Source organism: Cinclus cinclus, chromosome 12, assembly GCF_963662255.1.
Source record: "Cinclus cinclus chromosome 12, bCinCin1.1, whole genome shotgun sequence".
NCBI classification, from domain to species: domain Eukaryota; kingdom Metazoa; phylum Chordata; class Aves; order Passeriformes; family Cinclidae; genus Cinclus; species Cinclus cinclus.
Window position 1 is genome coordinate 7,243,215 of NC_085057.1, and position 23,398 is coordinate 7,266,612.

The following is a 23,398-nucleotide window of genomic DNA, read 5'->3' on the forward strand; positions in this document are numbered from 1 at the left end:
AGGCTCTAGAATAACCTTCCCAGAAACCAGAGACCATCACACAAAGCTTGTCCATCTTTCCTCTCTGCATTAGAGGTGTTTCTTTCACCTTGCTTCCCCTCCCAGGCACAGCAGCAGAGATACAGGAAACTGAAGCTCTGTGAAAGCAATTTACTGTACCTAAGTTCTTCTCTTGAGAAGGAAAGCGAGAATGAATCAGATGTGACATGTTTGTCATCTTGCTTAATACAAGACCTGAAGGCCCTCAGGTACTCTGGTGATGAGGGCAGTGATAGAAACAGCTCAGAGAAGCTTTTGGTGCATTTTTGAGCAATGCCGCCTTAGAAACAAAGGATTTATGGCCAGGCAGAAGAGCCTTCTGAGGTGTTAGTTTAGATGCTGACATCAGTCTCACTGAGGTTATTCACACTGTGTTTGCTTCTGTGCTTTTTGTAATAAGCAGACCACCCCTAAAGAAAGGAAGCAGCTCAGTGAAGGCTTGAGGGACTGCTTGCTGTCCAGCCTCCCAGCATTTGTGTGCTTTGGTAGAGGATGCTGTCTGGCCTGGGCGTGAAGAATGCATGGGGCTTTCGAGCCTCAGCACTATGAAACTGTAAACACTGAAGCAAGTTACCTCTGTACATCCCAGAAGTTTTATATCTCAGAGGGTCAAAAAATGCAGGTCAAGCACCCGTGCTCAGAATATGCAGTGAATACCGTTCTGGAAACAGGCAGCATTTTTAAACTGCCAGCCTTGAAACTGTTTGGAATTCAGCTTTGCCTTTGTCTGGAGGTTCTACAGGCTACAAAAGGCTAAATTTCTCATAAGCATCAGGGGAGAAAAATTACATTTGGACAGTAGTATTCACTGAAGACTTCACTTTTCTAAGACAGCCCTGTTCTAGGGCCACTCAACCTTGTAGGACATCTTCTCACCTAACTCCTGAAGTTGTTCACTGTATTCTCATGTGTCCTTGAAATGCCAGCTCTCAGCTAGAGCACCCAAGTCACACTGGTGATGGTGGCTGCTCTTCAGCTCACTGTCATGCCAGGGATTCCAGCCCAACTTCCACATCTCTAATGTCAAAAGGCAGTTCACCAGCCAGGAAAGGATTTCCAAAAGCACTGGTCTAGGTCTATGTGAGATTATTCTTTCAGCTTTTGGTTGCAAAACTAGCAGTTTTTGAGAAGAAAGCATCTTAGTGACTTTGGAGCTTGAATCCCATTTGCAGATCTTGAGAGAGGCAGGAGAGCAGCAGGGTTAGCAGCCACAGATACCCAGTGATCACATGAGTTGTGTGCAAGGAGTGTGGTTTTTGGGACAACAGCAAATACTGGGCTTCTATTTCTTCTCAGGCTTCATGTTGGATTCCTGACATTTTAAGCCCAATCCCTTCATGTAAGGGTTATCTGCCTCAGCCCAGATGCAGGGGATGGCACAGTTCTAGAGAAAGTCAGACCTGAAATAGCAAGGTTCATTTCAGATCAGGCTTACAGTGTTTTATTAATAGTGCTTTTAATAAGTTGTGTTAGAACAAGCTTTTGTGCATTATGCCCTACCATGAAAAATACCTCTGAAAAATACCTCACATACCAGTGTGAGGAGGATTTTACTGCTTTTCTTGCTGGAACTGTATTCTTGCAGATGGCTGTGGGGTTTATACCTCTCCCCCTTTCCCTGCATACTGGCCTGTGGTCTTTTCTCTGCATGTTTCCAAAATGCTGCTCTAGGAGCTGTGGTAGTAGAGCTGCTGTTTGTGCAGCCTGGGAACAGGTTTGTCAAGGGGTTTGGGAATAGCACAAAAGATCCAGCCACAACCCCCAGTCCTAAAGTCTCTAGAGAAGCTGCTGGGTATATTTAAACAGAGACCTGTGCTTGTGGGAGTGCTCATGGTCAGCATCTTACATCACATTTCTCTGATGTGAGCAGAGCAATAGAAAAGAGACCCAAACAACAGCAAGGACCTGTGTGCCTTGTGTATAAATGCTTTAGATTCTGGACTTACTTTGGCACCCAGATAAGTCTCATTCTCCCCTCTATCACAGCAGTGAAAGTTGGGTGTCCCTGCATTGAACTGAGCCAAACCATTTGGGGCAAAAGCAGTAAATACTGGTGGGGGAAGAATCTGGCTAACCTGTCTGTGCATTTGACATGCCTGGAAGGGACAGGGGTGTGGGCTGCTCCTCTGGAAGTGTTTCATTTTGAGGTTATATATATCCCTCTTGCTGAGCAGTCTCTTCAGTCCTAGTGCAAGGATTGTGCTCAGAGAATGAGAAGTGAGGATGGAGCTTGTTGTTTTCTGAAGGAGGAAAGACCACTCTTTATTGCTTGGGATTTTTTTCCATGTAGTTTTCTTCAGCATGTGCTGTAGGGCAGTGCTGGTGGAAGGACACTCAATGGCTCTCGTCTGACTCCATGCCACATCTTACATTTGTCATGACCGAGGGCTTCAGCTTTGTGCCCTTTCCATAAATTCACTCTTGGTAAAGTAATGTCTTTGGTAAACTTTTAAACCTCTCCCATCTCCTTTCCCTCAGCCACGTCTCTAGGAGACAGGGGTGTCTGATTTTATCTTTGTGCTTGCTCTGATTCTGCTCCCTGATTTGTTTCAAGGTGCTCTGACAGCTCTTCTGCTTATCTCTGCTGTGACAGGCTGCCCTTGTTCAGATCCCTGCACCAAACCTCCAAGCTTATCACTCAGCCAGAGTTTTTGTTTCCACATCCATCAGAGCCCTCTGCCTGACTGTGAAGAGGGACAGGACCTGCACAGCATCCTTCTTCAGTGCTGTTTAGTCACCTCCTTCTGGGAGATGGGCACTGAGCAGCAAAGGGAGAAGCCCTGTGGGAAGGGAGGCTGGCAAGCAGGGATGGTTTCTCTGTCTGCAGAAGGGGAAAATCTGGTCTTTTAATTCTGGAATCCCCTGCCACAGGCCGTGGAGTTTGAAGTGATGCCCAGTGGTTTGCACAGACATGACTGTGAGAGAAGTGTTTTGTTGCAGTCAGTGTTCTCCTGCCACAGTTTGTTGGGAGATACTGTGAACACTCTCCCATGGTAAAATGAGAAAAGTCCTTCCAAGATGCATAAATTCCAAATGAATATTCCATATTCAATGTAACTAATTTAACTCTGCTAAACTAAAGGGTTTTATGTTGATGTGAGTGAGAGTTTAATTCTTGGTGTGCATCCCTCAGTACAGCTATTGTTGCCAGGCCTGGTATGTCTTTTCCAGATGTGGCAAAGCTCAGGCACAGGTGTTGTGTGGCTACACAGTTTTAAGCAAATGTTAGTATTTAGGTTTGCATGCTTACCTAAGCCCTGTGTAAGCAAAATTCATGATGCTGGGTAAAAAACAAAGCAAAAGGAAATTTTAGGAAATAGCTGCTTTTTCTTGCTTTTTTTCCCCTCCTTCTCACTCTTCTGATTGCCTTCAGCATTAAATAGAGGCTGTCTTAATTGCCCACACTGATTGGAGTGCTTTTCCAGTCACATGACTCCATTTCACAGCTGTGCAGATGTTTGCAGCTCTTTCTCCTTAGGAAATCTCTGGGAACCTTAGGAATGTGTTAGAGCAGGTGACTGGGTACAGCAGACATCAGACACCATTGTTTGTGAGGTACAGTCCTTGCTCCTGAAGTGAGGCTCTGAGCAGAGGGTCAGTCTGCCCCAATGCATCTGCTGGGGAAATGTCTTCCAAGAGAGGTCTTCAGCTTTGGTCTCTGTGAGCATGGTACCAATGCCCTGAGCCCGTGATGCTGCTGGGCTAAGAGGTGAAAATGCAGGGACAGGAATTTCAGGGTAGTTTCTTTTAGCCTCTGTGTCTGAGGCTGAAGGGTATGAAGTGGTGTCCAAATCCCTGATTGAAGTTTTCTTCACTTACAACTATTTAGCATACCTCGGAGACAGTTTTCTGATGAGACTGTGCGTGGCTTTCCACCTGAAGGGTTCTGCTGTTAGCTTGGTTTCACCTGCTCTTCAAGTCCCCTTTTGTGTGACAGTATTTCCATAATGCTCCTGAGATTTATGCTGCGATGTTGCCATTTCTGAAAGTGGAGGCTGTGAACAAGTCATTAAGCACGGCAAAAACTGCACTAAAAAGTTATTACCCAAGTGCAAGTGTGTGATCTATTATGGGAGTCTTCATGCAAGTGATTTACTATCCTTTTTAATTAGGAATTCAGAGCCTTTTCTGATGCTCCCCCATAGCTGCTCTGCAGGATTGGTTCTTACCTGGCTCAGCCACTGTGGGACAAAAATTCTGCTTTAGATTAAGCAGCTGAGGTTTTTCTCCAGAATAAAGGCAAGATCCTGTAGGGATTCCCTTACCCTGAGTGTCACCCAGACAGCCACACTGCTGTAGTGGAGCCTCCTGGGCCGCTGTGGAATACTCTGCTGGGATTGTGGATGGTAATCCCAGGCAGGGCCCTGTTCCCAAAGGTCTCATGTTCAGTCCCTGCTCTTCTGTACCACACTAGAAGCTGTGTTGAAAAATAGTGAAGGCTTGTTTCTCTACACTTACCCCTTGTACTTGGTTTCTTCCAGTATCAAGTAAGTGCAAGCTCTGACTGTGTTTTTCCTGACTTTTAGAGCACACATAACATTGCTTTCACATGGATTTTCTGGTGTCTAGTAAGGGTTGAGCTCATGCACCTTCTCTTTCACAGATGAATGTCTTGCTTTTCTCGCCAGCTGTCTAATTTCTTGAGTGTTCCTATGCACTTGGGAATTATGTATTCCTGTGATAGCACATACATTCAAATTTAAGTATTCCAGAAGGTGTGATGATGCCCAAGGCGATTTTCATCGACACCCGTCTGCTTCATCACTCCTATGCTTGCAGCCTTAAGATGGGGATAGGAAAAACCAAAAGGACATTGAAATGAGTCTGAGACTCAGTGATCTGAAACAGTGCTTAATTAAGAGGAGGACTGCAAAATGCAAGTTCTGGGGTACATTCAGTCATGATGGTTATTGCTCATAGTTGGTGCTCTGAAAAAAAAAAAATAAGCCATGCCTTAGTGTAAGTTCAGCAAATCATTTGCCAAGGGGAAGGTGGGGAATGAGACATATGAAAGGGCCCAGTTGTTGGTTTATTTATTAAGTGCTGTGTACAAGTAGTGCACATTATTATTTAATGAGGGGTGCTGCTATTGCTGCAAAGCAGTGTAGGAAGATAGAGGACATTGTTTAAAGAATTTGTACTGTGCCTGCTCCTGTCTGGACAAAGGTCTGGAATGCTGAAATGAGAAGACCATCCTTGACAGTGATTTTTCAACATTTTTCAACACGTCCTTTCTGTGAAATGAAGGTAGGGGGTACTGGCTTTGTGAATGTGCTGTGTCTCCCAACAGCCACAGAATTAAGTGTAAAAGCAATTAAAGGGAGCAACATTACTGTTGTCGCTACATGGACAAGGCATGCTCATGGAGAGAGGAGCTTGCACATGGCTGGGTGGGCATCACCTGCTGGCATTACCCACTTATCCCCACTGACCCAGAAGATGCTAGTGTGAACTTTAGTTCTAGCAATCAAAAGCTGGGCAAGGCAAACCCAGGTGTCTGGCTGCATTTGGGCTTCCTGTTCTGGATCCTGGCTTAGAAAAATATAGGACAGCAAAAATGTGAGTGGTGGCACAACAAGAGATGGTCTCAGACTTCTTGTTCCTCCTTTTAGCTGATTTTGGAAGGGTACCTGTCACTTTCCACTATAAAAGTGGGAGTTGGGAAACCCCTATAAGAATATAACATATGTTGAGGCATAAATAAAAATCAGTTTGGTCCCTCTCAGTACCTTATGTTGTTTTCTGCTGTTTTCATTTAGAAAATATTTCACTGCTCTCTACTAAGTTTTATAAAGAAGGGTCTAGACTAGACTACCTGTATTTTCAGGCAGAGGATTTCTATCTCCTTTTCCATTGTCTGTGTTGTGAGATACTGAGTTTATGTAAATCTGGCAGGGTATGTATAGCCTTATTAAGTCCAAAATCATGACCAGGTCGTAACCAATGGCAGTCCTCTGCATTTTTATTTCCTTTCAGGGTGACAAGATCTGATGGAAGTGATTAATCATATTTGGTCATTCTGTGGAGTGAGCAGCTCTGTGGCTGGTTCAGTGGAGCATCTTTGGCCAAAGGAAACTTTGATTAGCATGTGTGTGGCATTGAAGTCACTCTATTCAAGATGTGGTAACAGCCACAGACAGTAAATGCGCACAGGCATTTAATGAATGAAGCTGTAAACTCTGTATCCAAAGCAGATACACTGATGGAGCACATACAGTAGGCAGCCTTTGTAAAAGCAGTTTTTCTTTCAGTTCAGACCTCCCAGTAAAACAGTGCTAGGCTTTCATTTCCATTTCCGCCTGCTGAGTTTTTCTCCTCCAATTGTGATAGTATTAAACAAGAGCACAGGGCATTTGAAAAGCAATCATAATTTAAATTATGGAAAGTAATCATACAACTTTTTTTTTTTTCCCCTGTTATTACCCAAAAGATTGTGGTGAATATCGCTGCCACAATTTCACATCCAAACCAGATGAGGGATTTCTGCAGTAGAGTTCAGCCTGGGGTGCAGCAGTCTGGGAGGGGTGTGCGGTCCTGGGCTGGTTGCAGGCATGGCAGAGGGACATCTCTGGGGCAGGAATGCCATCTCGTGGCCATAAATAGCTATTATGTGATTTTTTAAATCCACCTCCCATCCCTTCTTCCTTCGTCATGACACTTCCCCAGTGTATCAGTCATTCTCAGGAACCACAAATCAAGCTGTGTTTTCTGCATAGCAAAGATCATCCCTTTTTGGGTTCCTAAAGCTGTGCTGTTGGCCTCAGCAGCTCCTCTTGGCTGCGGTGCCCTGTGCTGGCGCTGGAACGGGATCCACAGGGATTGTGTGTGAGCCACAAGCAGATCAAGAGCAGACCTTTGCAGGCTTTGCTTTGCTGCAGTCTCTGTCAGCTTTACCCTATTCCTTCTGTGCCTTGCACACTCAGGCACAGATGTGCTGCTCTCCAAGACATATTTCTCTCTCAGCTGGCAGTGTAGTGCTGCCGTAGCCAGTTGGAGGATGTGGGAGTTGCACCTCCTGGAGGGAGAGATGGTCTGGTACTGCTGTCTGCATGATGTTAAGCAAGATGGTGCCTGCGTGTATGACACATACATTGTGTCTCAGAGCTGTGGAATCAGAAAAGGGACAGACTATGAAATGCTGGAGTTTGGAATACCTCCTAAGCTGCTGTAGAAGGAGCCCTGTCCTTAGTCACGCACTGTCTCTACTCACCTTTGGAATAACACCATCGTGCTTTCTTCAGTGGTGTTTTTGGGAATATAAATGTCCTTTTGGTAAGCAAAATATTTATCAGTGGTGTACTTTAGCAGAGGAAGTGTTGTATGCTTGGCAGGAATTAGGGTGCCATGGGAAACGATGGATTCACTTCAGAGCATCCTTGGGTTATCCCATCAGAACAGATACCAGTGCTCCATGCAGAGCTATGTCCTCACTCAGTGTTCCTTGGCTCCAGGGAAGGCAGGTACAGCCGCCTCTGCTGGCCACTGCCTGCAGAAATGCTGATTTGTCACAGGAGCTGTGTCAGTGAAAGCGCGTTTTAAATCACTGCAAAGTCTGTGCACGAAAGTCTAGAAGGAATCAGATCTGTTTGTGCTGTCACTCCCACTTCAGCTCAGCTTGTTCTGAGGGGATGGGACTGAAAGGCTGTTCTGGCAGCTGAAAAGGAGGGGAGGAAACAAATGTAAACAAAAATAGGCTGCGTTGTCAATCTGTGTCTGATGTCTTTGGTTATCCTGTTTTGAAGGTGAGTAAACACATCAAAGTTTTTAGCGTGGGAGGAATCCCAGAGGATTCCAGCAGCCCTTGAATATCAAGATGTATTATGGATGCAAACCATTCTCAGTGAATTTCTACAGGCAGAATGGAAAGGTGCCTTTCTTAGCACCTAAGAGGTATTTCCTAGCCCAGGATGTTTTTGCATGAGCAATGTATATGTATGTATATGTGTTATTTGAGATTTTCATTCCAAATCTTTTTTCTGAGTCCCTAGCAGTCACCTCCAGCACACCCTTCTAGCAGTGGAAAGACAGGGGCCCTTTATGTAAAACATCATTTCATCTGCTTGCTGCCTCTAAATTGAAATGGGGCAAATTAAAGCCTAACTCTACTGACTTAATTAGATCTCTCCTTCTTTCAATAGCAGGGGCCCAAAGCAGGTGACTGAGGCACATGTACACGGTAGTACAGTCCCCTAATTTTGTGGGTTTTCAACTGAAGTTTGTAGTCCTGCAGGAAATAGTAAACTAGTTTGTAGCTGTCCCAAGCATAGCATCCCCAAACTGGCAGTTGTTTATGGCATTCTCCTGCTGAAACAGAGCTCTGTGTGTGGAGTTGTGTGTGTATCCCACAGGTCTCCAGGTGTGTGATCCAGCCTGTGGGTTTTCTTGGAGTGCCTAAAAAAAGCTGGAATGCTGCTCTGCCTTTGGCTTTTTTCAAATGCCAAATACACAAACAAAAGACCTATTATCCATTGCCATTACCCACAAGAGCTGCAAAGAATACCTATTTTCTCAAAGGCTTTGGGATGCCCTGCTTCTATTTATTATGGCTTTGTGACCCAACTGCTGCAGGTGTGAGCACCTGGCTCTGCCATGTGTCACAGATATGTCTGTTCTGCCACATCCCTGCCAGCACAGTGCCTCACCTGCTCTGCTCCCTACAAGGAGCTGTCAGCTCTTCCAGCCTCTGCTGGTGAAGACCTCACCATTGTCTAGTTCATGGTGTTGCTAGATGTTCCCAAGCACTCTTTTAGTTTTAAGAAATGGGTATTTTCATATTATCATTACATCAGAGGAAAAGGTGTACTACCCCATCAGCTGCAGGTAGGTTAGCTCAGTGCCCGGTGTGCTTCTGCTCTAACTCTGCTTTTCCCAGTGCTCAAGCATGGGCATACATGATTTATGGCCCAAGAATTAAAGGTCTCTTCTGGGAGGGGAGGAGTGTGCTAAAGTAATAAAACCATCACTTTTAGACAAGATTTCTGGGAGAATTAAATTGAGACTGTATGTAGCATTTCAGTCTGCAGGAATGAAGTGGGATCTGAACTCTCCATTCTCAGAGCAGGATCCAGATCCAGCAGTGACCATGACTGGGCACCATGGTAAGCTGAGAAACTAAGGCTGGATTAAAAGTATCACACCACACAATGTGAAGTAGTCATCAAGCTCAGGCAGTGCCTGTCAGGCTACTGTCTGTGCTGCTCTCTTGATGAAGTTCCCTTCACCAGTCAGGTCAGTTCAGAGATCTAGCTACAAGTACACTGGGAGGGACACAGACATGCCAGAAGAGAAGAGGTGAGGGTTGTAAATGAAGAGAAATACATGAAGCACAACCCTCTCCACCAGCGCTGCACAAAGGAGGGAGGCAGCCTGACTGGCCAGTCATTTCTTCCTCACTGTAGAGGACAGCAAGGGAGGCTAAGCTGCTCCTGCAACTGTTGTCCCAGATATGGTCACATATATTAAACATCTGGATTTCAACTGGACCTCTGTGCCCTTGTACACAGCCAGCTGGCTGTGCAGGAGGGTAGGTGATGCTGCTGCTGTTTTGGTGACCCTGCAGGGAGGAAAGCAGCTGCAATGTCCTACCTTTCCCAGGGACGTGTTCCGGTCTTGGGAAGGGACAGGCAATGCTGTTGGGTTGGTTAATTTGGGAAAACTATACCAAGCATGTGGCTCAGTAAACTCTTGAAAATCTGGCCAACATGTAGGGGTATTATTCTTCAAGACTTTTTTGCTTAGGTGGTGTATTTATGGGAACAAGGAAGAAGGGCAGCATCTCCAGCAGAGATCTGTCACAGGAAACTGCTGTGTCCATTGAGCATCATGCGCACCTGGAATGAGCCCACTGAGGGGACAGCATAGCTCTCCTTTAGTACACACTTTTACTTTCATTTTCTGATTTTTTAATGCTTATTCCATGCAAGCTGGAGAGAGATAAAAGATATCCTCTGGTAATTTTGAAGCCCATGAGAAGCAGTCGTAGATGACGTTTTAAATGTCGCCCCCGTGGAAAGCACATGGCTCTGCAGCTGCTCCCCTGTTAGCTTGGTTAGCAGGGCTGATTCATGGCCCAGCAATACAACACACTTGCACTAGTTCATTATTTATAGAAATCACAGGCATCAGTGTTCTGGCTACATCAAGTTACAAGAGCATTGATGGAAGAAAGGTGACTGTTTTAAATTAGGCAGAGGCTGAGTAGACTTGCTTGAGAGCACAGTATATGAATGAAGTTAATGGATTTTCCTGGGTATTTAATGTATATGTTTGCTTTTAGGAAGATCACACGTGCTAAAATTTCCTTTAGAGGAACTTAACATCCTGGAGTTGAACAGAAATTACTAAATCAGTGTCTCTCAAGGACAGCTGAGAAAATTGTAGGTCACCTAAGTGGGATATTGTGAAGAAAAGCAGCTGAAGTCAGAAAACCTCTTGCCTGCACATCATATGATACATGAGTGCAGTCAGGACAGGGATCTTTACAGGGTTTTGCTCAAGCCTTATTCATATCCCAAATAGTATATCAGTCATGAATTTTAACATAGCAGTGCCACAGTGTTTTAATGTTTTTGGCTTTTTAGCTATGTGGTAATTAACTTTATGATTGCTGTATCTGCATTTTAGAAGCCCTCAGCCCTACAGCCAAAGATCAGTAAAGCACTGCACTTCCATAGGATGGAGACAGTTGTTTCTGCAGTGACCTTATGGCAGGAAAGGGTAAGAGATTGGTAACGCATTGATGGGAAGAGCGGTCTTACAGATTTTGGCCATAAATTGGGAAGGGCTGAATAGCATCAACCTGGAAGTTTTTCAGATCAGCAGTGCAAGACAGCTGAGGGCAGCTAGGTCTGAGCAGCCTGGCACCTGCATTGGCAATGGCATCACTGCTCCTCATGTGTGAGTAAGGGCAGTGTCTGTGACAGCTCCCAAGCACTCCTGAAATCAGACAGGTGAGCCCATCCTTCAAGTGCTCCATGAGGCTGAGGAGGTAATGGGAGACAAGAGCTGACCTTTGTTACTTGGCCACTCAACGCTGTCTGGATGTGTCATTTTTTGTTCCAGTCAGGATAAAATCCTAGCACTTCAGGCTGTTTGGTCAGTAACTGTGATGGCACCTCTAGGTGAATCTGTAGACAGAAAGTCTACAGTGATGATCTCCTTATTATACTTGTAGAAAGTAAAACAAGGGCCAGCATCTGTCAAGTTAGCACCTGGGGCATATCTCAATCTCTGGCACTTTGCTGCCAGAAGAGTTAAGCTGCTTATCCTGTGTTTGATGCCTAAATAGAAACCCTGGAGACAAAAGTAGATCCTGGTGATAGCATAGGAACAGCACAGATGCCATAAATAGGGTGATGATTCTAGTAAATTCTCTATGCACAGCAGCATTTCTTTATCAGTTCCAGACTTTGGGATACAATGGCCAACAAGAAATGCTGAGGTGAGGGGTTCAGGCAGGATTCAGTTAATACAGTCCTGACTGAGGAAGTACTGTCAGGGTTGTTCTGCTTGTGTACCTTTTTTGTGGTGTTTGTACATCCATATGTATCCATCTGTATGTGTGTATCCTTTTGGCCAGAATGGCATTTATTTGTCTGCATTTGCAGATGTTTCATCGCTTTGAAGTGTCACATGAGTTCTGTGGTAGGGGGACAAAATAGCATGGCTACTTCATGGCATTTGTCCATAATGGGTCCCGGTGTACTTTGCCAACAAATGAGCTCCTGCAGTGATAACCTGCTTAATGATTAAATATGGAAATGAAACCATTACACTGTCAGTCCCTCAGAAGATCCTAATACCTAGCTACTGTCCAGAGCTAATTTTCTGAACAATAATTTAATACACAGCCCAGATAAACTGGGTACTCAGATTGAATACAAATGATGGCATGAATTATGGCCTTATGCTGAGCATCACTATGGCAACTAATGACATCACCACAGGCTTCAACCAGCACAAAACTCAACTTTTGATGGTCTCCATTTGTTGGCACAGATCTTTTCAGGGCTTTTGGGGGTATGAATATGTAAGCACCAGTGTTGTCAAGGGTTTGCTGTGTATGTTTGCTGTCATTTGAAACATTTATTCTCTTTGTGGTTTATGTTGTTCCCATGAAGGAAACCTAATGAAAATTACTGTTTGTATTTGGTTAGTAACATTTGTTGATAACATATGGTCTGGGAATGCTTCAGCAAATAAGAGCTTTTTAATAGTAAACAGAGATACGACTTCTATAAAGCAGATGCTGTCAAAATACACGGTGTAAGGTTGGATATTTTCTTACTTTTGCCTCTTACCCAGAGCAAGATAATCTTCCTACTTTCCCTCCTGGTGACAACGCAGTTTTTTGAGAGAAAACATAACCTGTGACCCAAAACTGTGATTAGAAAATTAAGTTGTTTCTCGCATCTTACCCTTAAAACATTTATTAGGTAACTGATGGCTCACACATGAGAAAGATTTTATATAAAGGACCTGACTGGACCTATAGTGCTGTAGATAATTTAAGCCAAACCTCTGCTTTCTGGCACTGGTGGCAGTTTGATGCATCATAAAACACGAAACATGTGAAACAGTGACACCAGGAGAGGAAGCCTCAGAGCAAAGCTGATGAAGAGACCAAGTTTGTTAATCAGCTCTGTGCTGAACGCGCTCATCTGCTGGGCTCGGTTGGACAAGATTTGCTCAGTGGAAAGCAAAGCATAAACGCATACCCCTAGAGCACAAGGAGAAGGAAATTATTTTCACTGATAATTTTCCAAAAGCTAAACCTGCTGCTTGGTGTTCATCTTTGAGGAACATCTAATCACTGGATCATGTGTTCTGAGCCTTTTCAAGGGAACTGCCTTTCTTCAGCAGAGGATCTAGTTTGAGGACAGCCTAAAGTGAGAAAGTGTCATTAACAGAGTGAGGGTAAATAGAAGTGGTTAGTGAGTTATGGCATAATCTCTCATCTGACTTGCAGCATTCTGGATTTCAATGTGTGTTCCACCACGTCACTCAGAGGTGTTGCTCATGGCACTCTTGGCAGGGTCCAATATGGAATGAGTTCATGTTTTCTGTGCATTTGGGCAACTTGTGATTGCACAAACTTGTAGATGTCCTCTAAAGACATGTATGTCTAGAGGCTGTGGGTAATTCACCCTCCATAGCACTCCTTTCCAAGCCAGGGAATGACTCACAGGCTACAAATAGTAGACAGTGGATCATGGTGTTGAAGAGGTGGCATCTTCCTGGCCACTGCAGTCCCACCCACAAGGAGCTGATGTCCTGCTCTGTAGTCCTAGGAAACTAAGATTACTCCAGACATAATGGCTTGGGCTAAAACTTGACTTGGGCTGAGACTTGGAAAGCAACCTAGGTTAAGTTGCAGTTTCTTCAGAAAAAGCAAACCTGACTCTCAGCCTGGAAAGGAGAGGTTAATTAGCCAAGAAAGGAGCACAGGCATGAGTGATCACAGACATCCTGAGTGCAGATGTCTTCAATCCTCTACTTCTCTTGTGACTACACAGGCTGGCACTGCAGGAGACATTGTTCTTTCTAAATAAGAAAGTTCTCTTAAGCTTGGTTTCATGCTGCTCCCAGATGCTCTCTTTTCTTTTCCCCCAAGAACCATCATAGGTTTTCCAAACATCTGTCCCACATTTCCCAAAGAAGATAATTAATGCCCTTGTCACTCACACAACCCAACCACTTTGGCTTGTGTCAGACGCATTTTAGATTAACTGTTTCATGCCTGAGCAGTGTTGCTGCTGACCTGTCAGCTGAGCTGAACACCTCTCTGCCCTTCTTTTCACAGCTGGGGCACCCAAGGAGACTTCACAACAACTCATGCACTTCCTGCAGTGAAGGTGAAGCTGTTCACGGAGAGCACAGGAGTGCTGGCTCTGGAGGACAAAGAGCTTGGGAGGGTAAGGAGATACTGAGTTTAATAATACTTCCTTCTGGCCCTGCTTTTCTAGAGAAATCTCTCCTGTACAGAAATATCTTTGGAGCACAACATGCTCTGCTTTTTTGCCAAGCTTCAGGAGGGGGAAAGAAAGCAAGTTCTGCACTGCTGGAAAGGAGTGCCTCTTGCATGCTGTCTTTGTTGTGAGTTTTTAATGGCAGCATTTCAGCTGGCTGTGCCTGCTCTGAGCAAAGGCAGAGGATCTTGTGTGCAATATTGGCAGTCTGGAAAGCCTTAAAAGTTGCTTGCGGAAATGGACATTCCTAAAGCAGAAAAGGGGATTATGCTGAAGCAAAAAGAGGGGATTTAAGTTTGGCCAAGGGACTGTTAAGTTTCTCTCATATCTGCTGAGCAGCCAGTGCACAGTTTGAGCTTTTGAAAGCACTGACTACAGTACTCCCTGCTTGGAGCTCTGGCTTCCCTGGGGATGGATGGTGGCTGAGCTGGTGGCTTCAGTGGGGCTGTGCTGGGAAGTGAAACATGAGCATTCACTGCTCCCATCAATGTTGTTGACAGCAAAGAGCTCAGATTCCTGGAGTATTGGCCACAGAGCAAATCTTCTCACCCCATCTCTGCCCCTCACCTGTGGTCCCTAAACCAGTGCCCTGGCACTGGTGACCCTGGATCACTGCAGCCCATAGCTCCAGAATATATGTGGATGGTACTTTTCTATGGCTGTGGGACACTTCACTTGTCTCCGTGGATATTGTGCAGCTTTTTAATTTGTGTTTGCCCCTCGTAGAAGTGGTGGCAAACTCCTTGCCATGCCTTCCTCAGCTTCTTAGGCTGTGATCAGTAAGATGATGACTCCATGAAAATCAGTTTGGGGTAAGAGGACTTGGTACCTCCTGTCATGCCTCAGCATGACCCAGGTGATCTCCAGGGGCAGCCTGGGCTCTGTCTCCTGGTCCTGCAACATTCCTTGCTCTCCATCCTCTCTGTATGGCTAAGAAATCCATGGTCAGGAAAGCCACTGATCCTGTTGCAAGCTCAAGAATGGTATTTCCAGTTATGGACTAACCTATTGGGATGTTTCTTGTGAGCTCCACGGGTGTTTGTGCCTTGACAAGAAAGAGTCTGTGTCCATTCAACATTTTTCTTAATTAACATGGCTTTGTGTTAATCCTGTTCATAAAAGTGCCTAACATTCTTCCAGATCCTAGTGAGCTGTTGATTTAAATTTACAGCTTCATGGTGGAGAATGCTGCATGTAATTTTGTGTCATGTAATTCATGCTCATTTTAATTATCTGTGTTTTCATGTTCATGAAGTATCCTTTGTTTCTTGCACTTTGGAGAGAGAAAAGCAAAGCTACCCCTTCTTTTCTCCTCTCAGTCTTCTCTTCAGAGAGAAGCCCCTTCAGACTTTCCTCATTCACACCTTGATCCTTCCTTTCTCCCTCTCCTCGTTTTTTGACAAAGAGGATGACCCCTCTAGGCTGAAGTACTGCAGCTGAAGACCTACAATTGTTTTGCTGCACAGCATCATAATATTTTCAGGATTATTTTCAAAACCTCCTACTTCAAACAGCCTGGCACCCTGCCTTTATCCACTGTGGCATGCTGAGCAGAGCTTTTCACCCAGCCGGCTGCACTGCCTTTCACAGATTTTCCCCTGAGTGGTTACACTCAGTGCAGCCCCTCTTGCTTTGTAAGTCGTGTTTCCACTGGCAGCCATGAGCAGTGCTGACTTTGCTGGTCTTGGGAAGCAATTAGCTGTGCATGTTGTTCTGAGAAAGATGTCAGCACCCAAAGCAACCCCTCTTGCCCTGAAAGGCTGATGAGCCAGCCCTACCGATGTGCTTTAATTCCCAGTCCAGCGGGAAACCATCCCTCAGCCCTGAGTTTCTGCAGGCTGAAGGACACAGGCCAGCAGTGGTAAGTGTGGGGAGCTGGCAATGATTCCCCCTGGCCCGTGGCCACCAGTGCTTTCAGTCAGCCAAACTTCAAAGGGATGCTCAGTGTGCCCGGAGAGGCCGAAAGATGACGCGTGTCTGCTCAGGCTGCATCAAGATTTCTTCTTTAAAGTAATAATGAAACCGGGAGTGTGTTAAGCCCCTGGTTTAGCTGTTGGAATGGGCAGGAACCTGCCTGCATGGAGAGAGGAGGAAAGCAGGTTTTATACACAGAACACCCCTGCTCAGCCGCCCTTTGAGCAGTGGCTTTGTGCTCTGCCAGGCGGGTACAAAGCCCACTTTCTATTGCGAGTGTTGAGTTGGCAACTGGCCGCCACTCCTCAGCTCGCCACTTTTATCCAAGGGAGAACTGGAAAATGCTCCCAAGCCCTACACTGCTCAATGGGCAGCTGAAGGCATGGGAATACATCCTGACCCTTTTGAAGCCAATGGCAGGGCTCCCATGGATTTCAGCCATGCCAATACTTCATCTACTGAGGGTGAGGAGGGGAAGAGCTGTGAATTACAACACCACTGAGAAAAGTTTATGTCTTTTGTTGTAAAGAGTTGGAAATCAAAGTAGAGAGCATCCCAAACACACTGAGTGGCTGCTGCCTCACTAAGAGATGCAGCTTAGCACAGGTGTGTGGATGGTGTGGTGGTGTGGATGGTGTGTGGTTCTTGCATGACCTGTCTGGCACTGGGGTTCCTTGCTCAGACTTGGGTCCATCATGCTTCTAACACCCCTTGCCTCATGTGGAGAACTCATTTCTTATCTTCAGGATTTGCTTAAATGTGTTTTCTTCCACCAGTCATGCAGAACAGACTGATGTTACTCAATAGTCTGTGTGACTGGTAACAGCTTCAGATTCCTGACAGAGAGAGCAATTCAATAAAAGAAGTGATAAATTACATTAATGGATAACGGTAAAGTTGAGAATCTACTGATGTTTACCTCAGGCATTAGAGGAGGCTATAAAATAAGTCTTAGAGTAATTCATCAGTGGGTAATAGCATCAATGATATTTGGGTGGAAAACAGCCCCTAGATTGTTGACTCAACAACAAGGTTGAAGAGCAGAGGAATACAAGATTGTAGTCTGGGCTGGAGTTGGGCAGGAGCATAGACTAAACATGAGCAAGAAATGAGTGATGGCAGCACATCAGTGAGTGAGGGTGAATGCTGCCATTTGTAAGAATTGTGAAAAAATTTGCTCGCATAAAGGTTAATGAATTTAAAGAAGATTCATCTCATTACAGCACAGTGGAAACTTGAATGAATTTGTGCCAGGGAAAGTCACCTCTGATAGTGAAAGCATCAGAAGAGGAACAGGTGTAGGAGGAAGGGGATTAGGCCACCTCAGAGGAAACATATGGAAATACCAGGAGAAGATTGTGGATGTGGTGTTGTTCTAGGGGAATACTCCGTCTCCTACTCTCCAGGGAGCTGTTCTTCTTTGTAGTGGTAATGGATGAGTGGGGAAGATACAGCTATTATCAGGAAAGACTGTTTACCTCTTGGAGCTTTCAGTTTATTTAAGCCAAGTGCTTGCATTGGTGTTCATCTGCAGTCACTGGTGTTGTGTGGATGTGCTCCAGCTGGAGACCCTCCCATCATTTCCAGCTGCATGAAATGGAAGCAGTCCTGCAGCCACTCATGTCATCACATGGGATGCAGATTTTTTTTCTGCTGTCATAGTTCAGTCAGATGTACCATCCTGAAATGATAGGAACTGATCATGCAGTTCTGTCTGCACAGCCCCACAAGCTGATTGAGGAGTCAAAGAATATATGACCTAATCTCAAAATGATAAGCTGTACTTTAAAAAAGCAATAAAAAGCCATCCTCACTGATGTGAATAGACGTATCCAGACTGACTTCTAGTACCAAACTAGGTCATCTGATGTATTTCTGTTCCACATTAAACCCCATTTTGTGAATAATTTTTCCCTTTAACATTGTTGGTTTAAATTTTTTACAGGTTGTTCTCCACCCTACTCCTAACAGCCCAAAGCAGTCTGAGTGGCACAAGATGACTGTTTCCAAAAACTGCCCCGATCAAGACCTGAAGATCAAGCTTGCTGTGCGAATGGATAAGCCTCAAAACATGAAGCACTCTGGGTAAACATTTGTCTTGGTCGAAAGTCATTTTGTTTTGAATGTGCATTAGGAAATTCTGCTTTTTAAAGATTGTCAAGAGAAACTCTTTTTCTCAAGTTTGCAGGAGGTGAAGCAGAAAGATAAATATAAAAATGGTATAAGTTCAGTGATTTACAGTGCACTTTCCATATTCTTAGCGTAGTCTTTTTTAATGCATATGAGCCAAACAGTTTAAATTTTAAACAGTTTTCCTCACAGGAAATTGTTTTCTCCTGTTAGAAATAATAGGTGAACTGCCCAATTCTCTGACTGAGAATAATGTAATTTTTTAAATTATTCTGTGTCTCCCTGTATTGATTTCACAAAACCAAAATCACAGTGCACTTTCCACTTGAAATAAACTCTAGTGTGACCAGCATTATATATACTGAGATACACACCACAATCAAATAGCAGTTGCCTGGAGTAGGACTAATAGCTGGGAAGGTTAAAAGGGATACCTTTCCCCTCCAGGAGGAGTATCAGAGGATCTGGGGCCAGAGGGATCCCTGACCACTTCTACCTTCACGTAGTTACAAATCAAATCATCCTTGGGAAGATCTAGCTAAGGCCATTGGCAAGGGTCTGATTGCTCTTCAGAGCTGAGGATGTGACAAAAAATCAAAACTGTCCAGGAAACTCACTGCTGTAAATAACTCTCCAGTCTGCTTTTGGTGCTGTAAAAGTGACTTTGTTTCACTTTTATTTTCATAGTGTTTTGTTAAATTCCATCCATTATTAGGTGATTTAAATCACTCATCTTTTCTAATTCCTCCTCCTCCTGACTTCTCTGCTGATGAGATTAGAGCTGGTAGTCTTGTGTTAAGTTTAATTTTTTCACCACAATCACAGGCCCCAAAGCCGGAAAGGACAGATCCCTTGTCATTATTTCCTTGACCTCAGCTGATAGCAGGGCTGCTCTCTAGCTTTTTTCAACTAATATTTGATTAACATGATACTGCTTAAAACTCTGAGGTTTATGCCTCTTTCTGCTAGAACTGAGATTATCTTTCTGTTGATGTTAGCAGCAATAGCCGGAAGGACACTCACTACTCTTTTCTTGGAGTAGACAAGGACTCAAAGGCCACATCAGCATGAGTTGGAGTTTTGTGGTTTAAACATTCACCAAGAGTATGCTAGATCTCTTCTGGCATAAGGAACCCCTTGCAAAACCAAAAATGAAGTATTTTTTCTATTTATTGAGCCAGAACTAATGATACATAAAGCATATTAATTCTGAATAATATCCTTATGTTTATCTTTAGCCTGGTGCTGCCACTAGTTTTGCCAGTGTTTGTGTTACAGTGTCACAGTGGCCAATTCATTACAGAGATTAAATGCTTATTTTGACATTTATTTTAAAAGCTAATTCTTCCTTTGTTGAAAACAGTAAATTCACTCCTCCTCAGAAATTACTCCGTTTGCTTGAATTATCTGTAGCCAAGCAATTTCTCAGATTTCATCCTAGAGCTGCTCAGTGAAGTGTCTTGGTTTAGTCAGTCCAGTGGATATTGAGATCCTGCATACTGGGTTTGATGTAGGAAGTGTCCCTCTGTTTGACAGCTCCCCTCAGCAAAATGGTTTTATGAAGGCTAAAGCAGATTTGGGGTTTCTCTCCCTTAATCCTTCCGTTGCAAATGCATTGTTCGCCCATCCAACCATGTTGTAGCTATTCACTGGCACTAAAGGGCTTCAAATTCTGAGCAAGCTGTGAAAGACAAAGGGAGAATTAATACTGTGTAACATTAAGATTCTGTAAGATTTTTTATGTTGCTTTCTTTGCAGGTAATTTGTTCAGGCTAGAATTAAACCCATTCATGAATGCTGCTGAGTTTGAGAGTCTTGTAATTACTGCTACTTGTGCATTAACTTCAGTTTCTAAGTGTAAACAAAATATACTGAAAAGCAAGAGAACAACAGATTAACACTTGCATACTGAATTCACCTGTCCTTTTCTTCTAGGTATTTATGGGCCATTGGTAAAAATGTTTGGAAGAGATGGAAGAAACGATTCTTTGTCCTGGTCCAGGTAACAGATGTAGCAAGAAGTGATCTTAAATCACAATATGAAATACTTGAGTCTGTCCTCTGGCCATTTTCAGTACTGTGTGATTGATTGATGTTGAGCTGTGGTTCTGTGCAGGATGTGTGTTAATCATGGGTTCTTTTCTAAATGTATGGGTGTTCTCAAGGATACCCCAGTTGCAGATTTCTTGCCATGAGTTTCCAGATGCATTTGAATGCTTGATAAAATGGAGAATCAATTTTAATGAGGAATTAATGAGGTGAGGAGGAAGCTCAGTCTGTCTTGGTTGGAGGTTTTTGGGCTCTCTTGTGTACCTCCAGGTTAAATTTGAAGCCCATTTGAATCTACAGAAGTTTTATCACTGGCTGTGTCAGAGTCAGCATCAAATCATTCTTGACATTTATCTTGCCTTCATATTTATTAATGCTTCTCATTGTCTGCAGCTCTCACTGATTATTTTTGCAATCATCATTTTGCAGTGTCTTCCTTTTTCTCTTTATTCTTTTTTTCACTTTTTGCCCTCACAGTTTCAGTATACCTGTATATTTGACCACTGTTAAGAATTTCAAGAAAACAGGCAGATATCCTCTGTAACCTAAGGATTTGGTCAGTACTTTGTGTGTTAGGTCTTCCCTCCCCTTCCAAGAGCAGGTGAAACCACTGCATTGGCCACAGAAGTGTGTGGCCCCAGTGTGAGTGATCCATCTTCACACCAACCTGAGGAAGTCACGGAGTCCTCTTAGGTCCATCTCTCTCTCCCTCCTCTCTGGATTATCATGGTGTGTTGTCTCCAACTGTGAGGAATAAAACCTTTGTTCAGAGTTTTCTGTGGAAGCAACACAGAGATGCTCTGATGGAATAACATGGGATCCAGCTGAGATCTTGTTCCAACACAGATCCAAACTGATCAGGTCAGAGGGTAAAGCCCTGCTGCTGCTGAAGAAGATGGCAGGTCCGCTGTAGAGGGCAAAGTGTAAGAACAGAGATGGTATAAACCAAGTGCACAAGACTCCACATTTGGAGCATGCTTCTGTGTGCTGTCTATCCTGTGCTGGTGAGGACAGAAGTCCAAGCAGTCCCTCTTCTGCCTTAGACACCTGGTTTCTTTGGTCCTAAATCACCTGGTGTAAGATGGTTCCTTTGTTTTTTGTTAATTATTGCTCCAAGTTCAGCTGTCTCAGTAGGAAGTTTAAATGTATTCATTCCCCTGTTAGCAATCATTGCTGGCTTCCATAGCATGAAACTATAGGGCAAATACTGAAATCCATCCTTGGGGAAGTAAAGGGGATTTGTGGGATTTGTGGGACCCATGTAAGTAGGAGGCTATTTGGAGAGACCCATTTAGTACCTGGTCCCATAACCAAATATGATCAGCAGAGACAATTTAAGTGCTCATTTTGTACTCCACATGGGGTCAAAATGGCCACAGACAGTGGGGAGATAGTCTAGATCAGTCACAGGGCATGTCTCTATCTGCCCTTCCCATTTGGGAACATTATATACTGACCCTGTTCTTGAGCAGAGGTCGAAGGATTGATTTTCTCTGAATGTTTCCTTTATTATGTTCTGAAATGAAATTAGAAGGGCTATGGTAGTCCATGGTCACCTGTAGTGCAACTGGTATTGCTGTTCCCTGAGGTACAATTCAGTCCTATTAGACCAAGTTCTCAATTCTTTTTTCCCTGTGAACAGGGGTGCTCTAAAGCAGGGAGTCATTTTTCCTAACCTAATTTCTCCCATAAATAATTATATTGATACTCTTTTGTGCAAGGGTTTGCAGGTTTGGGCATGGATTCACTTGTCTCTCTCAGAGCCTTCTGGCCATTCAGTGTCGTTGCAGTTGCTTCTCTGGTTTTTAGCTGCTATATATTCTTCAGCTTGCTGTGGAATTGAAGCTTTCAGAGTTATTCCATGTTTTCTCATGTTACTAGGTCTGTATTCGTCAGTTGGCATATCAGAGCAGAATTTGGCCAGAAAAGCAATTCATTTGAATAAGATGAGCAGACTTTTGCCCCCAGAGAGTCTCTGTAGCCCACCTCAGAAATTCCAGCTGCCACTGCAGCTTCTCTGTTATGTTACCGTTTGCTCAACATTTGGTGCAATGTAAAGTGTTCTGCCGTACATCAAATATAAACAAGAAACACTCTCTATGCAGTCCCTCAGATGTAGTTTGAGCATATTGAACATGTCAGCAGGCAATAAAGATGGAATAAAAATACTTTGCTGTCCGTATGTTTGTCATTTGCTTTTCATGCAATGCAAAGGATGCGTGCCGATACGAGCAGGGATTGGCAGTAAAGGTGTTGATGTCCAGGATGCTCTGAACTCTGCTAAACCACAGGCGGAAAATAGCCCTTGCAGGAAGGTGAGCTGGCTCTTGTTACAGAGGATGGGCAAGGAGCAGCCCCTCTTTCAGGAGCTTCATCCACACCAGGCTCCTGCCTGCACCAGAGCTGGGAGATAGAGCCCAAAGCATGAAGTCCATTTGGCATATAGTGGTGTGGTCAGTCCCTGACATTGCCAGGAGGGCTAGGCTGTTTGGAGGAGTAACTAAACATTTCCTTTCTGATCCCTTGTCTCTGTCCCTTACCTGTAGCATCTTCTATTACAGCTCTGTCTCCTCTCCTGTTTCTTGCAGAATAACCTCCCCATCATGGTCTTGTGCTCTCTCCCTCTTGCCCCGTTTCAGATGGACACAGCCTTGGTTCCTTCAGTACTACTGGGTGGTACCACTCTCTCTTCTTGTACCAGTAGTTAAGAAATTCATGGCAATAAATACTCAAACTCTTCATAACTATTTAAACAAGGCACAAAAGTGCCAAACTGCATGGGTGGCACCAAGGAGGAAGGTGTTGATGGCAGTTTGTCTCTTTTGTGTCAGTGATGCCTTGCCGCCATGAACGGAGGCTTTGCGCGCGTATGGAGAAAAAGCAGCTTTGCTGGGAGCACTTCCACTGTTACTTGGCTTGTGTAAGCCCTGGAGAGAAGGGGAAAGGAGCAATAACTGCCTTGTAATTTGGGTGGAATAATCCCTCGCACCTTCTGTGTCTGCGTAACTGCAAGGGTTATACAGGAGTGAATTGATTTGTTTGGGTGTAGTGGGTGCGAGCAGCTCCTTTGTGTCATTTCTAGACCTGAGCCTCATCCCTCCAGCACCTGCCTTGCTGGGTGGATTTGGCACAAACCCTCAGGGGAGGGTTATGGCATGTCATGGCTGGCAGAGCAAGTGTGTGTGCTCCTCCAGCACCGATCTGTGCATTAAGAGGGGTTAGTTTTCCCTTCCGAATGAATCGCAGTCCTCTCTGTACACTGCCCACCCTTCTCATAGACACCCTTTGAGATGAGCAGC

General features: G+C 44.3%; 1 protein-coding gene across 4 annotated transcripts in view; it reads left to right on the forward strand.

Moving 5' to 3' along the window:
* The window catches only part of CADPS (calcium dependent secretion activator), a 203,982-nt gene that overhangs the window by 78,644 nt on the left and 101,940 nt on the right, over positions 1 to 23,398 (forward strand). For all 4 annotated transcript variants that reach the window (XM_062501029.1, XM_062501028.1, XM_062501030.1 and 1 more), the window contains exons 7-9: positions 13,841 to 13,952; positions 17,866 to 18,005; positions 19,986 to 20,052. In XM_062501029.1, the coding sequence (XP_062357013.1) occupies positions 13,841 to 13,952; positions 17,866 to 18,005; positions 19,986 to 20,052 (319 nt within the window). The remainder of the gene's footprint in view (positions 1 to 13,840; positions 13,953 to 17,865; positions 18,006 to 19,985; positions 20,053 to 23,398) is intronic.